This window comes from Rhinoraja longicauda, chromosome 28 (genome assembly GCF_053455715.1).
Source record: "Rhinoraja longicauda isolate Sanriku21f chromosome 28, sRhiLon1.1, whole genome shotgun sequence".
NCBI lineage: Eukaryota > Metazoa > Chordata > Chondrichthyes > Rajiformes > Arhynchobatidae > Rhinoraja > Rhinoraja longicauda.
In genome coordinates this window covers 31,096,291-31,114,989 of record NC_135980.1, presented here as the reverse complement: position 1 = coordinate 31,114,989, position 18,699 = coordinate 31,096,291, and the positions used below count along the sequence as shown (strand labels likewise).

Sequence of the window (18,699 nt, the reverse complement as noted above, 5' to 3'; positions counted from 1 at the left end):
GTCAGGCAGCATCTCCGGAGAGAAGGAATGGGTAACTCAGCGGGTCAGGCAGCATCTCCGGAGAGAAGGAATGGGTAACTCAGCGGGTCAGGCAGCATCTCTGGAGAGAAGGAATGGGTAACTCAGCGGGTCAGGCAGCATCTCCGGAGAGAAGAAAACACCAGAGTCTGCAGATGGTGGTAGTGTTTTTCCCGCCCCTCCCCTGACATCAGTCTGAAGAAGGGTCCTGACCCGAAACGTCACCCATTCCTTCTCTCCAGAGATGCTGCCTGACCCGCTGAGTTACTCCAACATTTTGTATCTACCTTCGATTTAAACCAACATCTGCAGTTTTCTGTCCTACGAGGTTAGATGGATGATACCAAGATGGATTGATTTCTAAAGGCTTGTAGGTTATAGAATAAGTTCCATGATACGATCGTAGCACAGATGAAGAGCTGTAGGAGATGGAATTAAGTATCTTGATGTCTGTGCAAGCAGATGCAAAGAGGATCCTTTGATCTTACTTATCGTGGTGTCTTAAAGATTGCTTAAAAAGCACGTAATTGCTGGAAAAGAACTATCAACATTAGCCAGCAAAAGGCCATGTACAGGTTCAGCTCATTGGGTCGAAAATTTGACTACTTGTGAATAAATTCTGTTTTGAAACTCGATCAATAGGTGTTCTGGAATATTGGTAAATGATGTTGTAATAAATTCCATATTAAATCAGCAAAGTCATTCTTCCAATGATACCCAGTTCCCTGAGCACTTGATGTACTGGAAACATATGCCAATAAAGGGTGGCACAGCGGTAGAGTTGCTGCTTTACAGCGCCAGAGACCCAGGTTCGACCCTGACTAAGGGTGCTGTCTGTGTGGAGTTTGTACGTTCTCCCCGTAGACTGCCTGGGTTTTCCCTGGGTGTTCTGGTTTCCTCCCACACTCTGAAGACGTCCAGGTTTGTAGGTTAATTGGGTTCGATAAAGATTGTAAATTGTCCCTGGTGTGTGTAGGATAGTGCTAGTGTACGGAGATCACTGGTCAGTGCGGACTCAGTGGGTCGAAAGGAATGTTTCCGTGGTGAATCTTGAAACTAAACTAAATAATCTCTTACACGCATTCTAATATCACTTCTGCAGAGTGTTTTGGGTTTAATACTGGGAACTAAAATATTTGTCCATGCATGGTAGAGCACATTTAGCTACAAAGTACAGTAACTTCCTAAAAAATTCCATGGTCAAGATCAAGCCAGGATGAAGATTCTCCTGGGTAGACTACCTTTGATCTAAACCAGCATCTGCAGTTCTTTCCCACACATAAAGATTTTCCTACACTATCAACATGAAAACAGGGCTAGGTTACCTAATTCCCACTTGTCAGTTACATTGTGCCTCCTCTTACTGCAGTAACTCTACTGCTGCGCCCCTCTACATTGTAGCCACAGCTCGGACAACACGCTGTGTTACTTACACTCAACAGTGCGTGTTAATATATACTGTACACTTATCCACAAATATTCATGAACACACTCACCAACATTGAGCCATGAAAACCTTCAACTACAAATATGAGCAGATCCACTCGTTGAGATAAGCAGCAACATTCCATGAACAATCTCTGAACAAACGATGGTTGTGAGGAGCAACAAGGCCAGTAGGAGAGAGAACCTGGCATGCTTCCGTGGAAGTCTTACCTGCCGTGGTCTCGAGGTCGGCCTTGGGAGCCGGCCCCCGGGGCATGAAGGAGATTGACGACTGTTCTCTGGACAATCCAGATGGAGACGAAGGCTGGAGGCCGCGCAGAAGCCTGGGGCTCGCCTAGATCGGGCCCCACTCCAGCAGATCCAGCGCACAGACTTTGCAACTTTGGAAATGGCACCAATTCTGGCAACTTGAAAACTAATTTCACTGTGTTTGGCGCCTGTGGCAATAAAGCACCATTGATACCACTGTAATAATGTATAAATGATGACTTTATTCAATAGGTTTGGATTTATATCCTCTACTGCACTGCCAACCAAAACCCTTGATCTACACATATTGACTCATATTCTCAACAACATCTAACAATTATTATCCTCAAATATATGTACCCAGATATACCCACAATAGTGTATACACACACAGTCAGGTGTATACATGTGTTCAGGCATCGTTCATCTCTATGTATCAAGGTATATCTTTCATTATATTATGGGTGGCACAGCGGTAGAGTTGCTGCCTCACAGCGCCAGAGACCGGGGTTTGATCCTGACAACCGGTGCTGTCTGTGTGGAGTTTGTATGTTCTTCACATGACCAGTGTGGGCTTTCTCGGGTTTCCTCCCACACTCCAAAGACAAACAGGTTTGTAAAAACCAATTGGCTTGGTATAAATGTAAACTGTCTCCAGTGAGTGTGGATAGCATTACTCCAGCACTTTGTGTTTCTCTTCGGGATAAACCAGCATTTGCAGTTCCGTCCCACATATTAGTTTAGTTTAGAGATACAGCTTGGAAAGTGGCCCTTTGGCCACCGAGACCATGCCGACCAGCGATCCCTGTTCACTAGTTCTACCCCACACACCTTTACAGAAGCCAATACAAACCCGCACGTCTTTATAATACGGGAGGAAACCGGAGCACCGGCGAAAACTGACGCGGTCACAGAGAGAACGTGCAAACTCTGTGACTTTCCCCCCACACTCCAAAGACGTAGAGGTTTGGAGATTATTTGGCTCAGGTAAGTTGTAAACTTGTCCTGAGTGTGTAGGTTAGTGTACGGGGATCGCTGGTCGGCACGGACTCAGTGGGCTGAAGGGCCTGTTTCCGCGCTGTGTCTCTAAAGAGTGCAAGATGCAGCGGCAGATTTTCGGTTGTTATTTGAGATGTTCAAATTCCACGCAGTTCAATTCATTCAAGCACGACGTGGAGAGAATGCTTCCACTAATGGGGAAAGTCTATGACCAGAGGGCACAGTCTCAGGATAAAAGGAGGTTCCTTTAGGAAAATGAGGAGGGATTTGCTTAGCCAGAGAGTGGTGAATCTGTGGGATTCGTTGCCACAGACAGCGGTGGAGGCCAAGTCAGTGGGTGTTTTTAAAGTAGAGTTTGATAGATTCTTGATTAGTGCGGGTGTCAGAGGTTATGGGGAGAAGGCAGGAGAGGGGTTGAAAGAGAAAGATAGATCAGCCATGATTGAATGGTGGAGTAGACTCGATGGGCCGAATGGTCTAATTCTACTCCTATCACCCATTTCTTTGTCAACATCACTGATGTCAGACCAGCTGATAATAATCACACGGTGATCATTTCAATTTCCACAGAATGTACAGAGAAGGCTGCCAAATGAGGAGGTGCTGACTGTGCAGGAAGGAACTGCAGATGCTGGTTTAAACCGAAGATAGACACAAAATGCTGTAGTAACCCAGAGGGACAGGCAGCATCTCTGGAGAGAAGGAATGGGTGACGTTTCAGGTCACGACCTTTCTTCAGACTGAGAGTCAGGGAAGAGGGAGTCTAGAGATAGGGAAGGGTAAGGTGTGAAAAAGGACAGATCAAAGCATATATGGTCAAGGAAATGTAGAATGGGTCATTGGCCGAGGGGAAGGTGACAAGGAGGCAGACAAACAGTAAAATTAATCAGGGCAGTGGGATAACTAGGGTGGGGGAGGGACGGAGAGAGAGGGGAGACACAAGGGTTACTTGAAGTTAGAGAAATCAATATTCAGACTGCTGGGTTGTGAGATGCACAGGCGAAATATGAGGTGCTGTTCCTGCACTTTGAGTTGGGCCTCACTCGGACAGGTGCCCTGTCGTGTATTGACCCCTGCCTCCCATGGCTACCTGCCTGCTCCAGCGTGAGAAGGGGGCTGATGAGCTTGGCCATTATAGTTGCTGTGTTGCAGTGCTCCGCCTGCCTGTAATTAGAGCAGCTTTGACCCGGTGAGCTGTCGAGACCCTGGCTGGCTGGCTGGCTGGCTGGCTGGCTGACGGACTGGGCCCAGCCTGCTTCTGACAGCTGCGAGGAAACCCACATCATCTGTGTCAAACTTTTCAACTTGACTCGTTTCTGCACCTGTGGTGAAGGGACAATGTTAAAGGAAACAAAGCACAAAGCAGTGTACAAAAACGTGCTGTTCCATTATCCCCAAGCTTGTTCAGACGGAAGAAGAGACTCCACCCGAAACGTCACCCATTCCTTCTCTCCAGAGATGTTGTCTGTCCCGCTGAGTTACTCCAGCATTTTGCGTCTATCTTCGGTTTAAACCAGCATCTGCAGTTCTTTCCTACACGTCTCCAAGCTTTAAGCAGGAGGACAGATATCCACAGTGGCCAGGCAATGATGTCACTGAGACTGAGCTCGTACCGACTAATATTGATGATAGGAACTCCAGAAAGAAGAAGGGTCTCGACCAGAAATGTCCCCATTCCTATTATCTACCTCATTGTTAACCCTCGGATTATCCTTGATTAGACTTTGCTGGCTTTACTTTGCACTAAACGTTATTCCCTTATCATGTAAACTGTACACTATCTATATACTGTAAATGACTCGAGTATTGAGAAGGCAACAGAAGCTTTTCACTGTACCTCGGTACATGTGGCAATAAATTAAACTGAAGTAAAATCCGGAGATGCTGCCTGTCCCGCTGAGTTACAACAGCATGTTGCGTCTATCTTACATGTTGTTGGTTCACTTGCTCTCCAAAACTTAAATAGTTTATAATAGTTTATAATAGCCCCCGACCGCTGGAGGACAAAGAAGGCAGAGATTGATCTTTTCTTCGCCTTCCATCACAGTGAGGAATGTGGAGGAGTCACTGTGGCGGATGATCATGTTAAAATGTATTTTGTGTGTCCTGTTGTTTTTTATTGGTATGACGGTACGGCAAATGAAATTCCTCGTATGTTGCAAAACATACTTAGCTAATAAAGTATGAAACCGAACCGGGACCGTATCCTGTACCTGTGCGTTTGCCCAATCATTCAGTTTAGTTTATTGTCACGTGTACCGAGGTACAGCAAAAAGCTTTCTGTTACGTGCTAACCAGTCAGCGGAAAGACCGTACATGATTACAATCGAGCCATCACAGTACAGATGCAGGATAAAGCGAACAGCGTTTAGTGCAAGGTAAAATCCAGTAAAGTCTGAATAAAGATAGTCCGAGGGTCTCCAATGAGGTAGATGGGAGGTCAGGACCGCTCTCTAGTTGGTGATCCTGGAATCATTCTATTGATTATCACGCTGATGGATTGATTGGGGCACAAAACAGATGCCACAGCACCTAAACACGGGATATTGAACCAGATTAAGCAGCATTTTATCTTTTAGTGTAATTGTGTCACTAAATGGCTGATGTGTTTCTAAGTAGATAATTACAAAATTGCGAGGAATTTAAAAACTAAAACAACATGTATTAAAATGAGCTGTGGTTCAGAACGTGTATCTTGGGATTGTACGCTATAGATTCATAGAGTCATAAAGCATTGGGAAACTACGATAAAGGTGGATAGACACAAAGAGCTCAGGGTCAGACAGCATCTCTGGAGAAAAGGGACAGGTGAAGTTTCGGGTCGAGATCCTTCTTCAGACTCAGGAACTGTCCCGCTGAGTTACTCCTGCTTTTTGTGTCTATCTTCGGTTTAAACCAGCGTCTGCAGTTCCTTCTGCCATGTAACCTGGAGAGGGCTAGTATATGACAACAGAAAGACTTGGGCATTGTGCTGAGCAGTGACCTAGAGGTGAAAGTGCAAAACGCTGTGAAATTATCAGCATTACAATTGCCCGACGTAAACAAAAAGAGGAAGTAAGAGGCTGGATTTGATGAGTCGAGGGCCAGAGTTAAGGGAAGGGAGGTAGGGTTGCCAACTTCCTCACTCACAAATACGGGACAAGGTGACGTCACCGCCCCGCGTGACCTCACCCAGCCAGAGGCCACGTGCTCCTGCTCCATCTATGCAACCCGCCTCCCGGCCCGGGCGGCCGCCATTAGTGGAGCGGGAGCACGTGGCCGCTGGCTGGGTGAGGTCACGTAGGGCGCGGGGCGGTGAGGTCACCCTTTGTCCCGTATTTGGGAGTGAGGAAGTTGGCAACTTCCGGGACAAGGGCAACTAATACGGGACAAGGGCAGTCCCGTACGGGACAAACTAATTTTGCCCAAAATACGGGACGTCCCAGCTAATACGGGACGGTTGGCAACCCTAAAGGGAGGTTTCACCGTTGTTGTTGTGTGAGAGACCATTGATCGGACCCTGCCGTCTCAGGATGGCCACTCAGATTTCATCACATTCGACTGAAGAAAGCAGCAGAGATGAGGCAACAAAGGTGAGGGTTGGTGCCTTTGGCAACATGCCTGTAGTGAGAACAACCTCTCACCTGTGCCCCTCACCTGCTCTGGCCAGCCACATTGTCCCCCGGATAATCCTCCTAATGTTCCCATATTCTATTACCCTGCCCTGAGAACACCCCCTCCTTGCTCCACACTTACTTGCTGCTTATCCCCACTCTCGTCTTGTCTGCCCCTTTCTCCTCATCACTGTTTACCTTCCCCTTAAACTAAGGATATAAATATATAGTTGTTTGCTGTTTTTAATGCAATCGCTGGGCTTATTCATCTTTTGATGAAGATTGTCCGGCAAGCAGACAGTTCTCAGAAGGTTTGTTTTAAATTTGTTTTGATTCCCCTCCTAATTTTTGTTTCCAAGACAAAGCCCATTCTGTTACAAGCTTCTGAAAAGCTCAACAAACTCCCACTAATTAGGGAGAGTGCAGAGGGAGGGGGGGCTTTTTTTCTGCTAGGTTGGTCAGGACTTGCTGGTTCATTAGGACAATTAAGTCTCTAACTAGTAATTAATCACATAATCAATTCCCCCAGTCGCCACTAATGGGGCTGCCTTCAAATTAACTGCCCGACTCACAGAAACCTGGCCTGAGCAAAGATAATGGAGTAACAAGCGGAATTAATTGAGATTGAGTTTGATTAAAATGCGCTTTGAATAGACATTGGGTTTTCACATGACATGATTGCCACAGAGGAGCAGCCCTGGCGCCACGTTTGTGTAGATCCATCTGAGCAGCGGCCCACGTGACCTCACCCAGCCAGCGCCCACGTGACCTCACCCAGCCAGCGGCCATGTGCTCCAGCCCCGCACAGCCACACAACAAAGGCACTTGTGTGGGCACAGCACGCAGAGAACCAGGGAACAAGGGCTGCTGCAACTGGAAATAAAGTGGGAAACGCACTCACACACACGGACATATGCACACGGAGACACACACACACACATATGGACACACACACACATATGGACACACACACAGACACACATGGACATATGCACATGGACACACACCCACACACACACATGGACACACACACACACACGGACATATGCACACGACACACACCCACACACCCACACATGGACACACAAACACACACACCCACTCGCACACAGACACACACGCACACATGGACACACTCATGGACATTCACATACACATGTACACTCACGCAGATACACACATGTATACTCATCCCCCCACACACATGTACATACATACATATGTCCACACACAGACATACACCCACACACACGTATACAAACATGTATCCACACACAGACACACACACATACACCCACACACCTACTTAAACCATACCATGCACAGACACACACTCATACATAACACACACACACAACACAAATATGTTTTGGCATTTCTGTAAGTGTGACGGTGTGTGATGTGACTCTGAGTGTGTGTATCACTGTGTGTGTGTGTGTCACTGTGTGTGTGTGTGTGTCACTGTGTGTGCGTGTGATCAACATTGTATACAGTAGTTTATACTTCAGCTCTTCAAGACATGAGGGTATCATCGATCCCACGACAACCAAGGCTATATTTGTGAATGGAAACATGGCAACTTAACCACCAGCTCGGGTACAAATAGGTTTCCTGTGTAGCTATTAAATCATTTAGTAATATACAGCTGAGTTTCTGTACGAAATACTGCACATTTGAAAAATCATAAACATGTAATTTGTCATAACACTGCTTTAATAATCTGTTCTGGTGAATATCCGTGACATTTGTAAGATTTTGCCATTGCATCGTACCAAGACCTATCGAACAATCAAAGCGTGACTGTAACTCAGTAACTATTACACATTAATTCACAACAGTCTCAGCACAATCCTAATCCAAATGAGAAGGGCGGCACGGTGGCGCAGCAGTAGAGTTGCTGCATTGCAGCGAATGCAGCGCCGGAGACCCGGGTTCGATCCCGACTACGGGTGCTGTCTGTACGGAGTTTGTACGTTATTCTCCCCATGACCTGCGTAGGTTTTCTCAGAGATCTTCGGTTTCCTCCCACAGTCCAAAGACGTGCAGGTTTGTACGTTAATTGGATTGGTAAATGTAAAAATTGTCCCTAGTGTGTGTAGGATAGTGTTAGTGTGCGGGGATCGCTGGTCGGCGCGGACCCGGTGGGCCGAAGGGCCTGTTTCCGTGCTGTATCTCTAAACTAAACTAAACTAAACTAAACTAAACTAAACTAAACTAAACTAAACTAAAAAGAATATGCATTCCACTTTTATTTTTTGCCCCCAGTGATTCTCTCCTGTTGTGGGAGTAGTGACTGACGGGGGTTTAATTGTAACCCTTCCCTCCCTCTCCCAAGCTTCGGGCTGAAGACCATCCCAGTCAGGCCTGACCGACCGTGCCCAACATCCACAATACGTGTCATACGATCAGGAGCAAGAACCTCTCCTTCGATTGCCCCTCCCTGTTTGTTGCAGGAGGCTCAGGATACAGTTGGAACGGCTGTGAGGGGTGAACAAACCTCAGTAGAACAATGAGAATGTAGACACAAAATGCTGGAGTAACTCAGCGGGTCAGGCAGCATCTCTGGAGAGAAGGAATGGGTGACGTTTCGGGTCGAGACCCTTCTTCAGACTGATGTCAGGGGAGAGGGCGGGAACACAGTGCGCAGATGCAGGATAACGGGAATAATGTTTAGTGCAAGATAAAGTCCAGTAAAGTCTGATTAAAGATAGTGCGAGGGTCTCCTTTGGCCGTGTTGGCCACAGGATAGGTCACACCAGAGCCTCGGGGACTTGGAGTTGCCAGTGGCCCAGTTAACAGCAGTAGATTCCCTTCATCCTTGCTTGGCCAGTGCTGAGATATGTTGGATGGCTGACAGATTCTGACGAAGAGTGTCGCAGGTGAGAGAGTGCAGTGCTTTAACGGGCGATGGGTTATGAAGGATGAAGTAAAACTGGAAAACGGAAACCCACCATACGGTACAACGTTAATCTTTATCCTTGCATCCACAATGTCCCACAGCTCGGGCTATTACCTGTGGAGGTGTTTAGGTTGCTCATCAGTGTGGGGTTCTCCATCGGTGTACTGATCGTCCCTCCAAGTGCCCGTTGGCCGAGCAGAGTCTCGTGGCCACTGAGACAAGCTCAGAGACGCAAACTGGCTGGTAATCCCCTCCTCAGCTGCACTGGGCTGGCATGAAGCTCCTGGCCACATTGGGTGGTGGTGTTGCTGCCCCTGGCTGCTGTGACATGGATGGGGACATTCACTCCCAGGTCCCTGTGAGTCAGTGTGGCCCTCACGGCCGTTCCAACTGTTGGACCGGCTGAGTGCAAGTTGGCCTGCAATGCCCACCGACATCTGGGCATGCTCACTGGACAAACTTGGCCAAGAGCCGCACATTGAAAGGTTGCCGCCTTGATACTCTTGCCCATGCAGACTGAGTTTAGAGACAAGAGGTTTTCCAATGCTCACCACTTTCCTCTCTTCTATGGTCTCGTCCATATCTTTGTACAGATACTGCAGGCAGATGGAAAAGCTCAGCACTGCCTGGAGAACGTTAGAGGAGAACAAAGAAACAGCTCAGGTTACCTATGTCATCTTGTCTCCAGTTTTCCCTTCCTTCCTCACGTACGTTATTTAATTTGTCAAGTCAAGTCAAGTTTACCGTCATGTGCACAAGTGCTGTGAGCTACAGGTAGGGTTGCCAACTGTCCCGTATTAGCCGGGACATCCCGTATTTTGGGCTAAATTAGTTTGTCCCGTACGGGACCGCCCTTGTCCCATATTAGTAGGGTCGCCAACTTCCTCACTCCCAAATACGGGACAAAGGGTGACGTCACCGCCCCGCGCCCCACGTGACCTCACCCAGCCAGCGGCCACATGTTCCCGATCCACCAATGTTGTCGTCTGGCTACTTTGCTAAGCAACCCGCCTCTCGGCCCGGGCGGCCGCCATTGGTGGAGCAGGAGCACATGGCCGCTGGCTGGGTGAGGTCACGTGGGGATGGATTCAGGGGTTGGATTCTCACCCGTAGTTTCTGCAGACCACTGAGCCTGGTGTAGAGACACTGCTCCGGAAACGTGAAGCTGTTGAAGGAGAAGAGGACACTGCCTGTCTCCTCAGGGCACCCCTTGTTGGTGTGTTTCACGTTCACATCCAGATCCTGCCATTCACAAAGCAAAAGAGGAAAGTCATACAGTCTTCCAGTGTAGAGAAACAGGCCCTTTGGCCCAACGTGCTCACGCCGGCCGACATGTCCCATCTCCCTGCCTCAACTACCTCCTCCAGCAGCTCGTTCCATACATCTACCACCCTCTGCATGAAAAAGTAATATCATAGTCAAAGACCATGTCAAGGTGGTGCAGCGGTAGAGTTGCTGCCTCTCAGCGCCAGAGATCCAGGTGCGATCCCGACTACGGGCGCTGTCTGTATGGAGTTTGTACGTTCTCCCTGTGACCTGTGTGAGTTTTCACCAGTTGATCCGGTTTCCTCCCACACTCCAAAGGCGTACAGGTTGTAGGTTAATTGGCTTGTGTAAAATTGTCCCCTGTGTGTAGGATAGTGCTAGTGTACAGGTAGGTGATCACTGCTTGGCGCGGACTCAGTGAATCAAAGGGCCTGTTCCCACACAGTATCTCTAAAGTCTAAAGAAACAGGTCTTTCAGCCCAGCAAGTACACACTGATCATTAACCACCTATTTATTCTAATCCCATATTAATATGTTGTTGAAACAAAGAACTGCAGATGCTGATTTATGCCGAAGATAAACACAAAGTGCTGGAGTAACTCAGCAGGTCAGGCAGCATCTCTGGAGAAAAAGGATGGGTGGCGTTTCTGGTCGAGACCCTTCTTCAGTTTAATATGTTGATTTCAGATTAATATGTAGTTATTTAATGAAGTGGGGTGCTGACTTTAGGTTGATAGTTGCTCCTTCTCAGTGCTGGATTGTTGGCACCAATGTTCCAGGCTACCTTTCCATCACATCTACCCTCTCCACTCTTTTGATCACTCTTTGTGTGAAAAATATTGCCTTCTCTAACTTCATGTAACCCTTGCTTTCCCTCCCTCTCCATCCCCTCTCCCTTCCCAGTTCTCCGACCAGTCTGACTGTCCTCAATTACATTTTATCTCTGTTTGCATTGTTGTTAAATTCCCGCAATCATCTATTCTACATTTTCCTTGATCTCCATACTCTTTGTCTCATTTTCACACCTTATACTCTGACACCTGTATCTCCCTCTCCCCAGACTCAGTCTGAAGAAGGGTCTCGACCTGATACGTCACCCATGCCTTCTATCCAGAGATGCTGCCAGTCTCACTGAGTTACTCCAGCATTTTGTGTCTATCTTTGGTTTGAGCCAGCATCTGCAGTTCCTTCCTCCACACTCCAGCAGGGCCCTCTGGCCTGCACCACCCCACCATCCTCAGATACCACCTTGCATTGGTCATCAGTGGATGGCAGTGAAGCTTCCCATTCCCCCACTTAACCCACAAGCTCTGAAGCCGATTGCAGCCTTAATTCCTTCTCAGTCTGAAAACAGCAACCTCAGCAGAGACAGGATGAATGCAGGCTGTGCCGGTCTCTGTGTCCAGCTCAGTGTTCCCCCACTGCTGGGAAAACGTGGGAAGAGCAAACTGCCAAGAGTTGCCCCTCCTGGAATGATGAGAGACAGAAGGGTCTCGACCCGAAACGTCACCCATTCCTTCTCTCCAGAGATGCTGCCTGTCCCGCTGAGTTACTCCAACACTTCGTGTCTCTCCTTGGCATAAACCTGCATCTGCAGTTCTTTGTTTCAACAACATGTTAATATGGGATTAGTGTACATGGGAGGCTGATGATCAGGGTGTACTTGGTGGCTGAAAGACCTGTTTCTTTAGACTTTAGAGATGCTGTGTGGAGACAGGCTCTTTGTGTCTAGCTTCGGAGTCTCGAGTGTTTGGCTGAATCTTGCAGATGTTTTAGTTTAGATTAGTTTAGTGATACAGCGTACCTCTTTGGCCCATCAAGTCCACGCTAACCAGTGACCACCTGTACACTAGCACTCTCCTATGCACACTACACTAGTGTACATCACCTGTACACTATCCTACACACACACTAGTGTACATCACCTGTACACTATCCTACACACCACACTAGTGTACATCACCTGTACACTATCCTACACACACCACAATGTACATCACCTGTACACTAGCACTATCCTACACACACCACACTGGTGTACATCACCTGTACACTATCCTACACACACTACAGTGTACATCATCTGTACCTATCCTACACACACCACACTAGTGTACATCACCTGTACACTAGCACTCTCCTACACACACACACTAGTGTACATCACCTGTACACTATCCTACGTAGCAGGGGCAATTTACAGAAGCCAATTAACCTACAAACCTGCACGTCTTCAGAAATTGAGAGCAAACTGGAGCACACAGAAGAAACCCACGAGGTTACAATAGACAACAGACAATAGGTGCAGGAGGAGGCCATTCGGCCCTTCGAGCCAGCACCGCCATTCAATGTGATCATGGCTGATCATTCTCAATCAGTACCCCATTCCTGCCTTCTCCCCACAGGGGCAGCATTGAAATTCCATACAGACACCCATAGTCAGGATCGAGCCCACGTCTCAGGCGCTGTAAGGCAGCAGTTCTACCGCTGAACCACTGTTCCACCTTGTTCAGGCAAGCCGCATTTACATTACAGCTCTCAGACGGTGCCAGTTTACACGAGCGTGCTGGTTACTGAGGCAACGATACTCCAAAAGATGGCGACAAGACTTTGTTGTTGCTTACCTCCGAAAAGTCGGTGAGTCTGGCTTCACATTGAGTAATGTGCTGAGGAGTTTGAACTATGCTGGCATAAATAATCATAATGTTTGAAAACTCTGCCGCAAATCCCAGGCGAATCAAGGCACCACATTCGAATTGGACGTACTTGCTCTCTGGTAGAACTGCAAGGAACAATGTCAGTCAGTACTGTGAATAATCCAATATCCTGTACAGGACTCACATTTTTTAACCACAACCCAAGTTTAAGTCCATGTTCTCATTATTATTGTCATAGAGTCTTACAGTGTGGAAACAGGCCTTTCAGCCCAAATTGCCCACACCAGCCAACACGTCCCAGTTACCCTAGTCCCACCTGCCAGCATTTGGCTTAGTGTACACGGACTATTGCAACATTTAAGAAACATTTAGACAGGTATATGAATAGGACAGGTTTAAAAGGATATGGGCGAAATGCAGATAGGTGGGACAAAGGAAGATGGGGCAAATTGGTCAGCATGGGCAAGTTGGGCCGAAGGGCCTGTTTCCACGTTGTATGACAATCTCATAATCATAATCATTATCATCATAATTAGAATCATAATCATAATAGTACTTTATTAGCCAAGTATGTTTTGCAACATACGAGGAATTTGATTTGCCATGCAGTCATACCAATAAAGAGCTCCAACTAGCTTTCAACTTTCAAGATACTTTCAGATCAGGAAGGCCCCAGATCCCTGGCACGGTTGGGTCAGCACTAGGGTTGGGGAACATGAAGCCAGGCAGAGATTGGGTCTGCTCGGAGCATCATTGAGCAGCGTGGAGATACTGCAGCATTCAGTGTGGGAGTCCCATGTGATCAATGGCCATTTGGGCAAGACATGGGAGAACTTTTCCTCTATAGGTACCTTCCCTTGTCAAGGACATTCAAATGGAGATTGATGGGAAGTTCCAATAAAACCAATGCCAGACTGGAGTGAATTACTTACATTCGGTTTTATAAATGGTGAACGACTCTGGACAAATGGGCACAGTTTCAGAGGGTACACCTTGTCTTACCATTGGCCTTGGCCCACTGTAGGTTTCTGGGTGAAAACTCATCGTGAGGATGCGGTGGCTGAATGTTATCCCTCAGTGACCTCCTCTCGGACAGGCTGCTGCGAATCTCCAGGGCCTGCCTCCCCCTCGTCAGCTCACATCTCCCCATATCTGAAATCAGAAACGGTTACTGCCTTTGTTAACTCACCCATGCAGTTTGTTGGCCTTCTCAACACCAGGGGGTGCTGGCCACAAAGTGCTGGCGGGTAAGGCCGCTAAGGGTCAGGCCGCCTCTCTGGGTGGGTGACAAGGAAGTTACGGGTCGGGACAAGTCTGAAGGCGGGTGCTGTCTGTACGGAATTTGCACCTTCTCCCTGTGACTGTGTGGGTTTTCTCCGGGTGCTCCGGTTTCCTCACAAATTCCAAAGACGTGCAGGTTTGTAGGTTAATTGTGTGTAGGATAGTGCTAATGTTCGGGAATATCGCTGGTCGGCACGGACTCTGTGGGTCGAAGGGCCTGTTTCCATGCTGTATCACAAAACTACACTAAACTAAACTAAACTAAACTAAACTGAACTGAACTGAAGGATTCAGGATATCTTTATTTGTCATCCAAAAAACAAGTCTTTTGGACGAGATTTCGTCACCCACAGTCCAACAATAAGAGCAATAAAATAAGCAAATTACACAACCCCAACCAACACAAAACACAAAAAACAAAAAGAAACACCCATCACAGTGAGTCTCCTCCAGTCACCTCCTCACTGTGATGGAAGGCCAGAATGTATTTTCTCTTCCCCTGCCGTCTTCTCCCGCGGTCAGGCTGTTGAAGTTGCCATGTTCCAGGCCGTGCCGGACGGTGAAAGGTCCGCAGCGGGCCGACCCAAGCCCCGCGATCCGGGGCAGGCGAAGACGTTGAACTAAACTGAACTAAACCAAACTAAACTGAACTAAACCAAACTGAGCTACATGACACTGAACTGAACTGAACTAATCTGAACTGAACTGAACTAAACTAAACTAAACTAAACTGAACTGAACTGAACTACACTAAACTCTGCCTTTAATGCGCTGTCCCCCATTGAGCCTTGGGCCTTGCTGGGGACCACAGTGAGTGGACATGCCTGAAGCAAAGGTGAAGCCAAAGCAGTTGCACATGGTGAGCGGCTCCACCTGCTGGAAACAGTTGGGATTTTATGAATAAATACACATATGTTGAATGGGAGACCATTCAATATGAGTTCCAGTCACATTCCTCCCTGTGTCCAATGCCCACGTATGTTTTCTTCATGCAGCTGTCCAGGTTCATGTTGAATGTTGATGTTGTTCCTGCTCTAACCCTTCACTCTGGAAGTGAAATCCATAGGATAGAAACATAGAAACATAGAAACATAGAAAATAGGTGCAGGAGTAGGCCATTCGGCCCTTCGAGCCTGCACCGCCATTCAATATGATCATGGCTGATCATCCAGCTCAGTAGCCTGTACCTGCCTTCTCTCCATACCCCCTGATCCCTTTAGCAAAAAGGGCCACATCTAACTCCCTCTTAAATATAGCCAATGAACTGGCCTCAACTACCTTCTGTGGCAGAGAATTCCACAGACTCACCACTCTCTGTGTGAAGAAATGTTTTCTCATCTCGGTCCTAAAAGACTTCCCCCTTATCCTTAACCTGTGACCCCTGGTTCTGGACTCCCCCAACATCGGGAACAATCTTCCCGCATCTAGCCTCTCCAACCCCTTAAGAATTTTATATGTTTCTATAAGATCCCCTCTCAGTCTTCTAAATTCCAGCGAGTACAAGCCCAGTCTATCCAGTCTTTCCTCATATGAAAGTCCCGCCATCCCAGGGATCAATCTGGTGAACCTTCTCTGTACTCCCTCTAAGGCAAGAACGTCTTTCCTCAGGTTAGGAGACCAAAACTGCACACAATACTCCAGGTGCGGTCTCACCAAGGCCCTATACAACTGCAGCAGAACCTCCCTGCTCCTAAACTCAAATCCTCTTGCTATGAATGCCAACATACCATTCGCTTTCAGGGCCCTTAAAATATTCCTCCTGTGGAAACAGGCCCTTCAGCCCAACTTGCCCACACCGGCCATCATGCCCTATCTACACTAGTCCCACCTGCCTGCGTTTGGCCCATATCCCTCCAAACCTGTCCTATCCATGTCCCTTTCCAAATGTCTCTTAAACGATGGGATAGTCCCAGCCTCAACTACCTCCTCTGGCAGCTTGTTCCATACACCCACCACCCTTTGTTTGAAGAAGTTACCCCTCAGGTTCCTATTAAACCTTTCCCTCCCCCTCACCTTCAGCCTCTTCCAGCTAATCTTGTATCATGCACTCCCCTTACAGCCCTTTTCATTTACCTTCCTGCGGTCCTGGGGCAAAGAGCAGTTATTGGAACTGGAAAGGAGGGAAACTAATCAGGTTTAAATTGCGGGGAAGTTGCTGGAGGGGCGGGCAGGACAATAGAGCTACCTGGGCTAGGTAGGGATCACTTCCTCTGGTGATAAACTGCAGGTGAGGTCGTTTAATTCATAATTCAGGAAGAGCAGTCGAGAGGCAGGGAAATCATTCAAGGATCCATGCAAAAATAGCAAGAAATGGTCTTCAGACTCCAAACGTCACCCATCCTTTTTCTCCAGAGATGCTGCCTGACCTGCTGAGTTACTCCAGCACTTTGTGTCTATCTGTTGGGCAGCGCGGTGGCGCAGCGGTAGAGTTGCTGCCTCACAGCGCCAGGGACCCGGGTTTGATCCCGACTACGGGTGCTGTCTGTGCGGAGTTTGTACGTTCTCCCCGTGACCTCGTGGATTTTCTCCGAGATCTTCGGTTTCCTCCCACACTCCAAAGACGTGCAGGTTTTTGCAGGTTAATTGCTTTGGTAAAAAATGTAAAAATTGTCCCCAGTGTGTGTAGGATAGTGTTAATGTGCGGGGATCGTAGGATGGAACCCGGGTCTCTAGCGTTGTGAGGCAGCAACTCTACCATTGTGCCACCGTCTCACCCTGTGAAGTGTGGCCGTTCCAATTAGGAAGGCTGATGGGTGTGCCTCTTGTCTCAATGACCACCACATTAACACTCTGGGTGGTGGAGATTTGACCTTTGTGCAAAACCAAACGTACCTTCAGCTACTTTATCCAGCAGCACAGTGACCTTCTCAGCCTCCAGCAAACGCTTCTTCAGAAAACTCATGAAGATCCCGTTCGTTAGCTGCCCCTGGCTAATTTCGTACGCCTCTGCATCCGGACACCTGCAATGTTCAGCACACCACTACAACATTTACAGTGTATACATTTGTGAGAGGAATAGATCGGGTAGATGCACAGAGTCTCTTGCCCAGAGTAGGTGAGTCGAGAACCAGAGGACATAGGTTTATGGTGCAGGGGAAAAGATTTAACAGTTAGACAGGTACATGGATAGGACAGGTTTGGAGGGATATGGACCAAACTCGGGAAGGTGAGACTAGTGCAGCTGGGATATGGGCAGTCATGGTGGCACAGCGGTAGAATTGCTGCCTTACAGTGAATGCAGCGCCGGAGACCCGGGTTCGATCCTGAAACGGAGTTTGTACGTTCTCCCCGTGACCTGCGTGGGTTTCCTCAGAGATCTTCAGTTTCCTCCCACACTCCAAAGATGTACAGGTTTGTAGGTTAATTGGCGGTAAATGTAAAATTGTCCCTGGTGTGTGTAGGATAGTGTTAATGTGCGGGGATCGCTGGGCGGCACGGACTCGCTGGGACGAAGGGCCTGTTTCCGCGCTGTATCTCTAAACTACACTAAATGTAGATACAAGTCATTCATTTTCTAGTGCAATTACAGTAGTCAAGGTTACCACTATCAAATTGCAGCTCTATAAAATACTTTAAGCTGGCAGACTGGCTAAAGCTGCAGCGAAAAGGAGCAATACTTACGTGGCATAACCATAAACAATGTTCGCTGTGACTCTCAGGGCTTCCATTTGTGGAATGATTTCATCGTCCATGTTCCTGAAAAGATAAAGTGGGAAATGAGTCACTATTGTTATGTTTATCAAACCTCTGGGCCCAGCTTCACTTCCTTGGCTTGTTCTGTTTCCAGAATATTGTACTCTAGAAAGTCATTGGTTTTGTCATTTAATGCTTCACGCCCACAAAACCATCCTCTTTGTTCTTTCTTTCTAGAGGCCTCACTCTCATGGTTGTGATCATCCATCACAATCATTCCTCTGACAATGATCATCTCTCCACCCTCACTGACCCACCAACCGTGACCCCCTCACCAAACGTGACCCCCTCACCTTCACCCCCTCACCATGACCCCCTCACCTTCACCCCCCCACCGTGACCTCCTCACTAACAACCATGACCCTCTCACCGTGACCCCCTTACCAACTGTGACCACCTGGCTACCGTGACCACCTGTCTACCGTGACCACCATGACCACACCTGTCCACTGTGACCTATCGGTCTAAGGTGATGACCACTAACTGTGACCACTCCATCTGGCATGATCACCCTGCTAACTATGAGCACCTCACCACCCATGAACTCCCCTGTGACCATTACCATGCCCACCTAATGTAGACATTTAAGAATAAGGG

General features: G+C 47.8%; 2 protein-coding genes across 2 annotated transcripts in view; both read right to left on the bottom strand.

Annotated features, from left to right (window-relative positions):
- The window catches only part of LOC144607393 (phosphatidylinositol 4-phosphate 5-kinase type-1 gamma-like), a 187,915-nt gene that overhangs the window by 50,757 nt on the left and 118,459 nt on the right, over window positions 1–18,699 (bottom strand). The window lies entirely within an intron of this gene.
- LOC144607425 (mucosa-associated lymphoid tissue lymphoma translocation protein 1-like) overlaps window positions 8,019–18,699 on the bottom strand; it is a 25,489-nt gene continuing 14,808 nt past the window's right edge. Inside the window, exons 11-17 of the mRNA XM_078424284.1 lie at window positions 18,525–18,673; window positions 18,031–18,207; window positions 17,242–17,369; window positions 14,131–14,280; window positions 13,096–13,253; window positions 10,312–10,446; window positions 8,019–9,830 (exon numbers count right to left, since the gene is read on the bottom strand). Coding sequence (XP_078280410.1) covers window positions 9,315–9,830; window positions 10,312–10,446; window positions 13,096–13,253; window positions 14,131–14,280; window positions 17,242–17,369; window positions 18,031–18,207; window positions 18,525–18,673 — 1,413 coding nt within the window. The 3' untranslated portion in view covers window positions 8,019–9,314. The remainder of the gene's footprint in view (window positions 9,831–10,311; window positions 10,447–13,095; window positions 13,254–14,130; window positions 14,281–17,241; window positions 17,370–18,030; window positions 18,208–18,524; window positions 18,674–18,699) is intronic.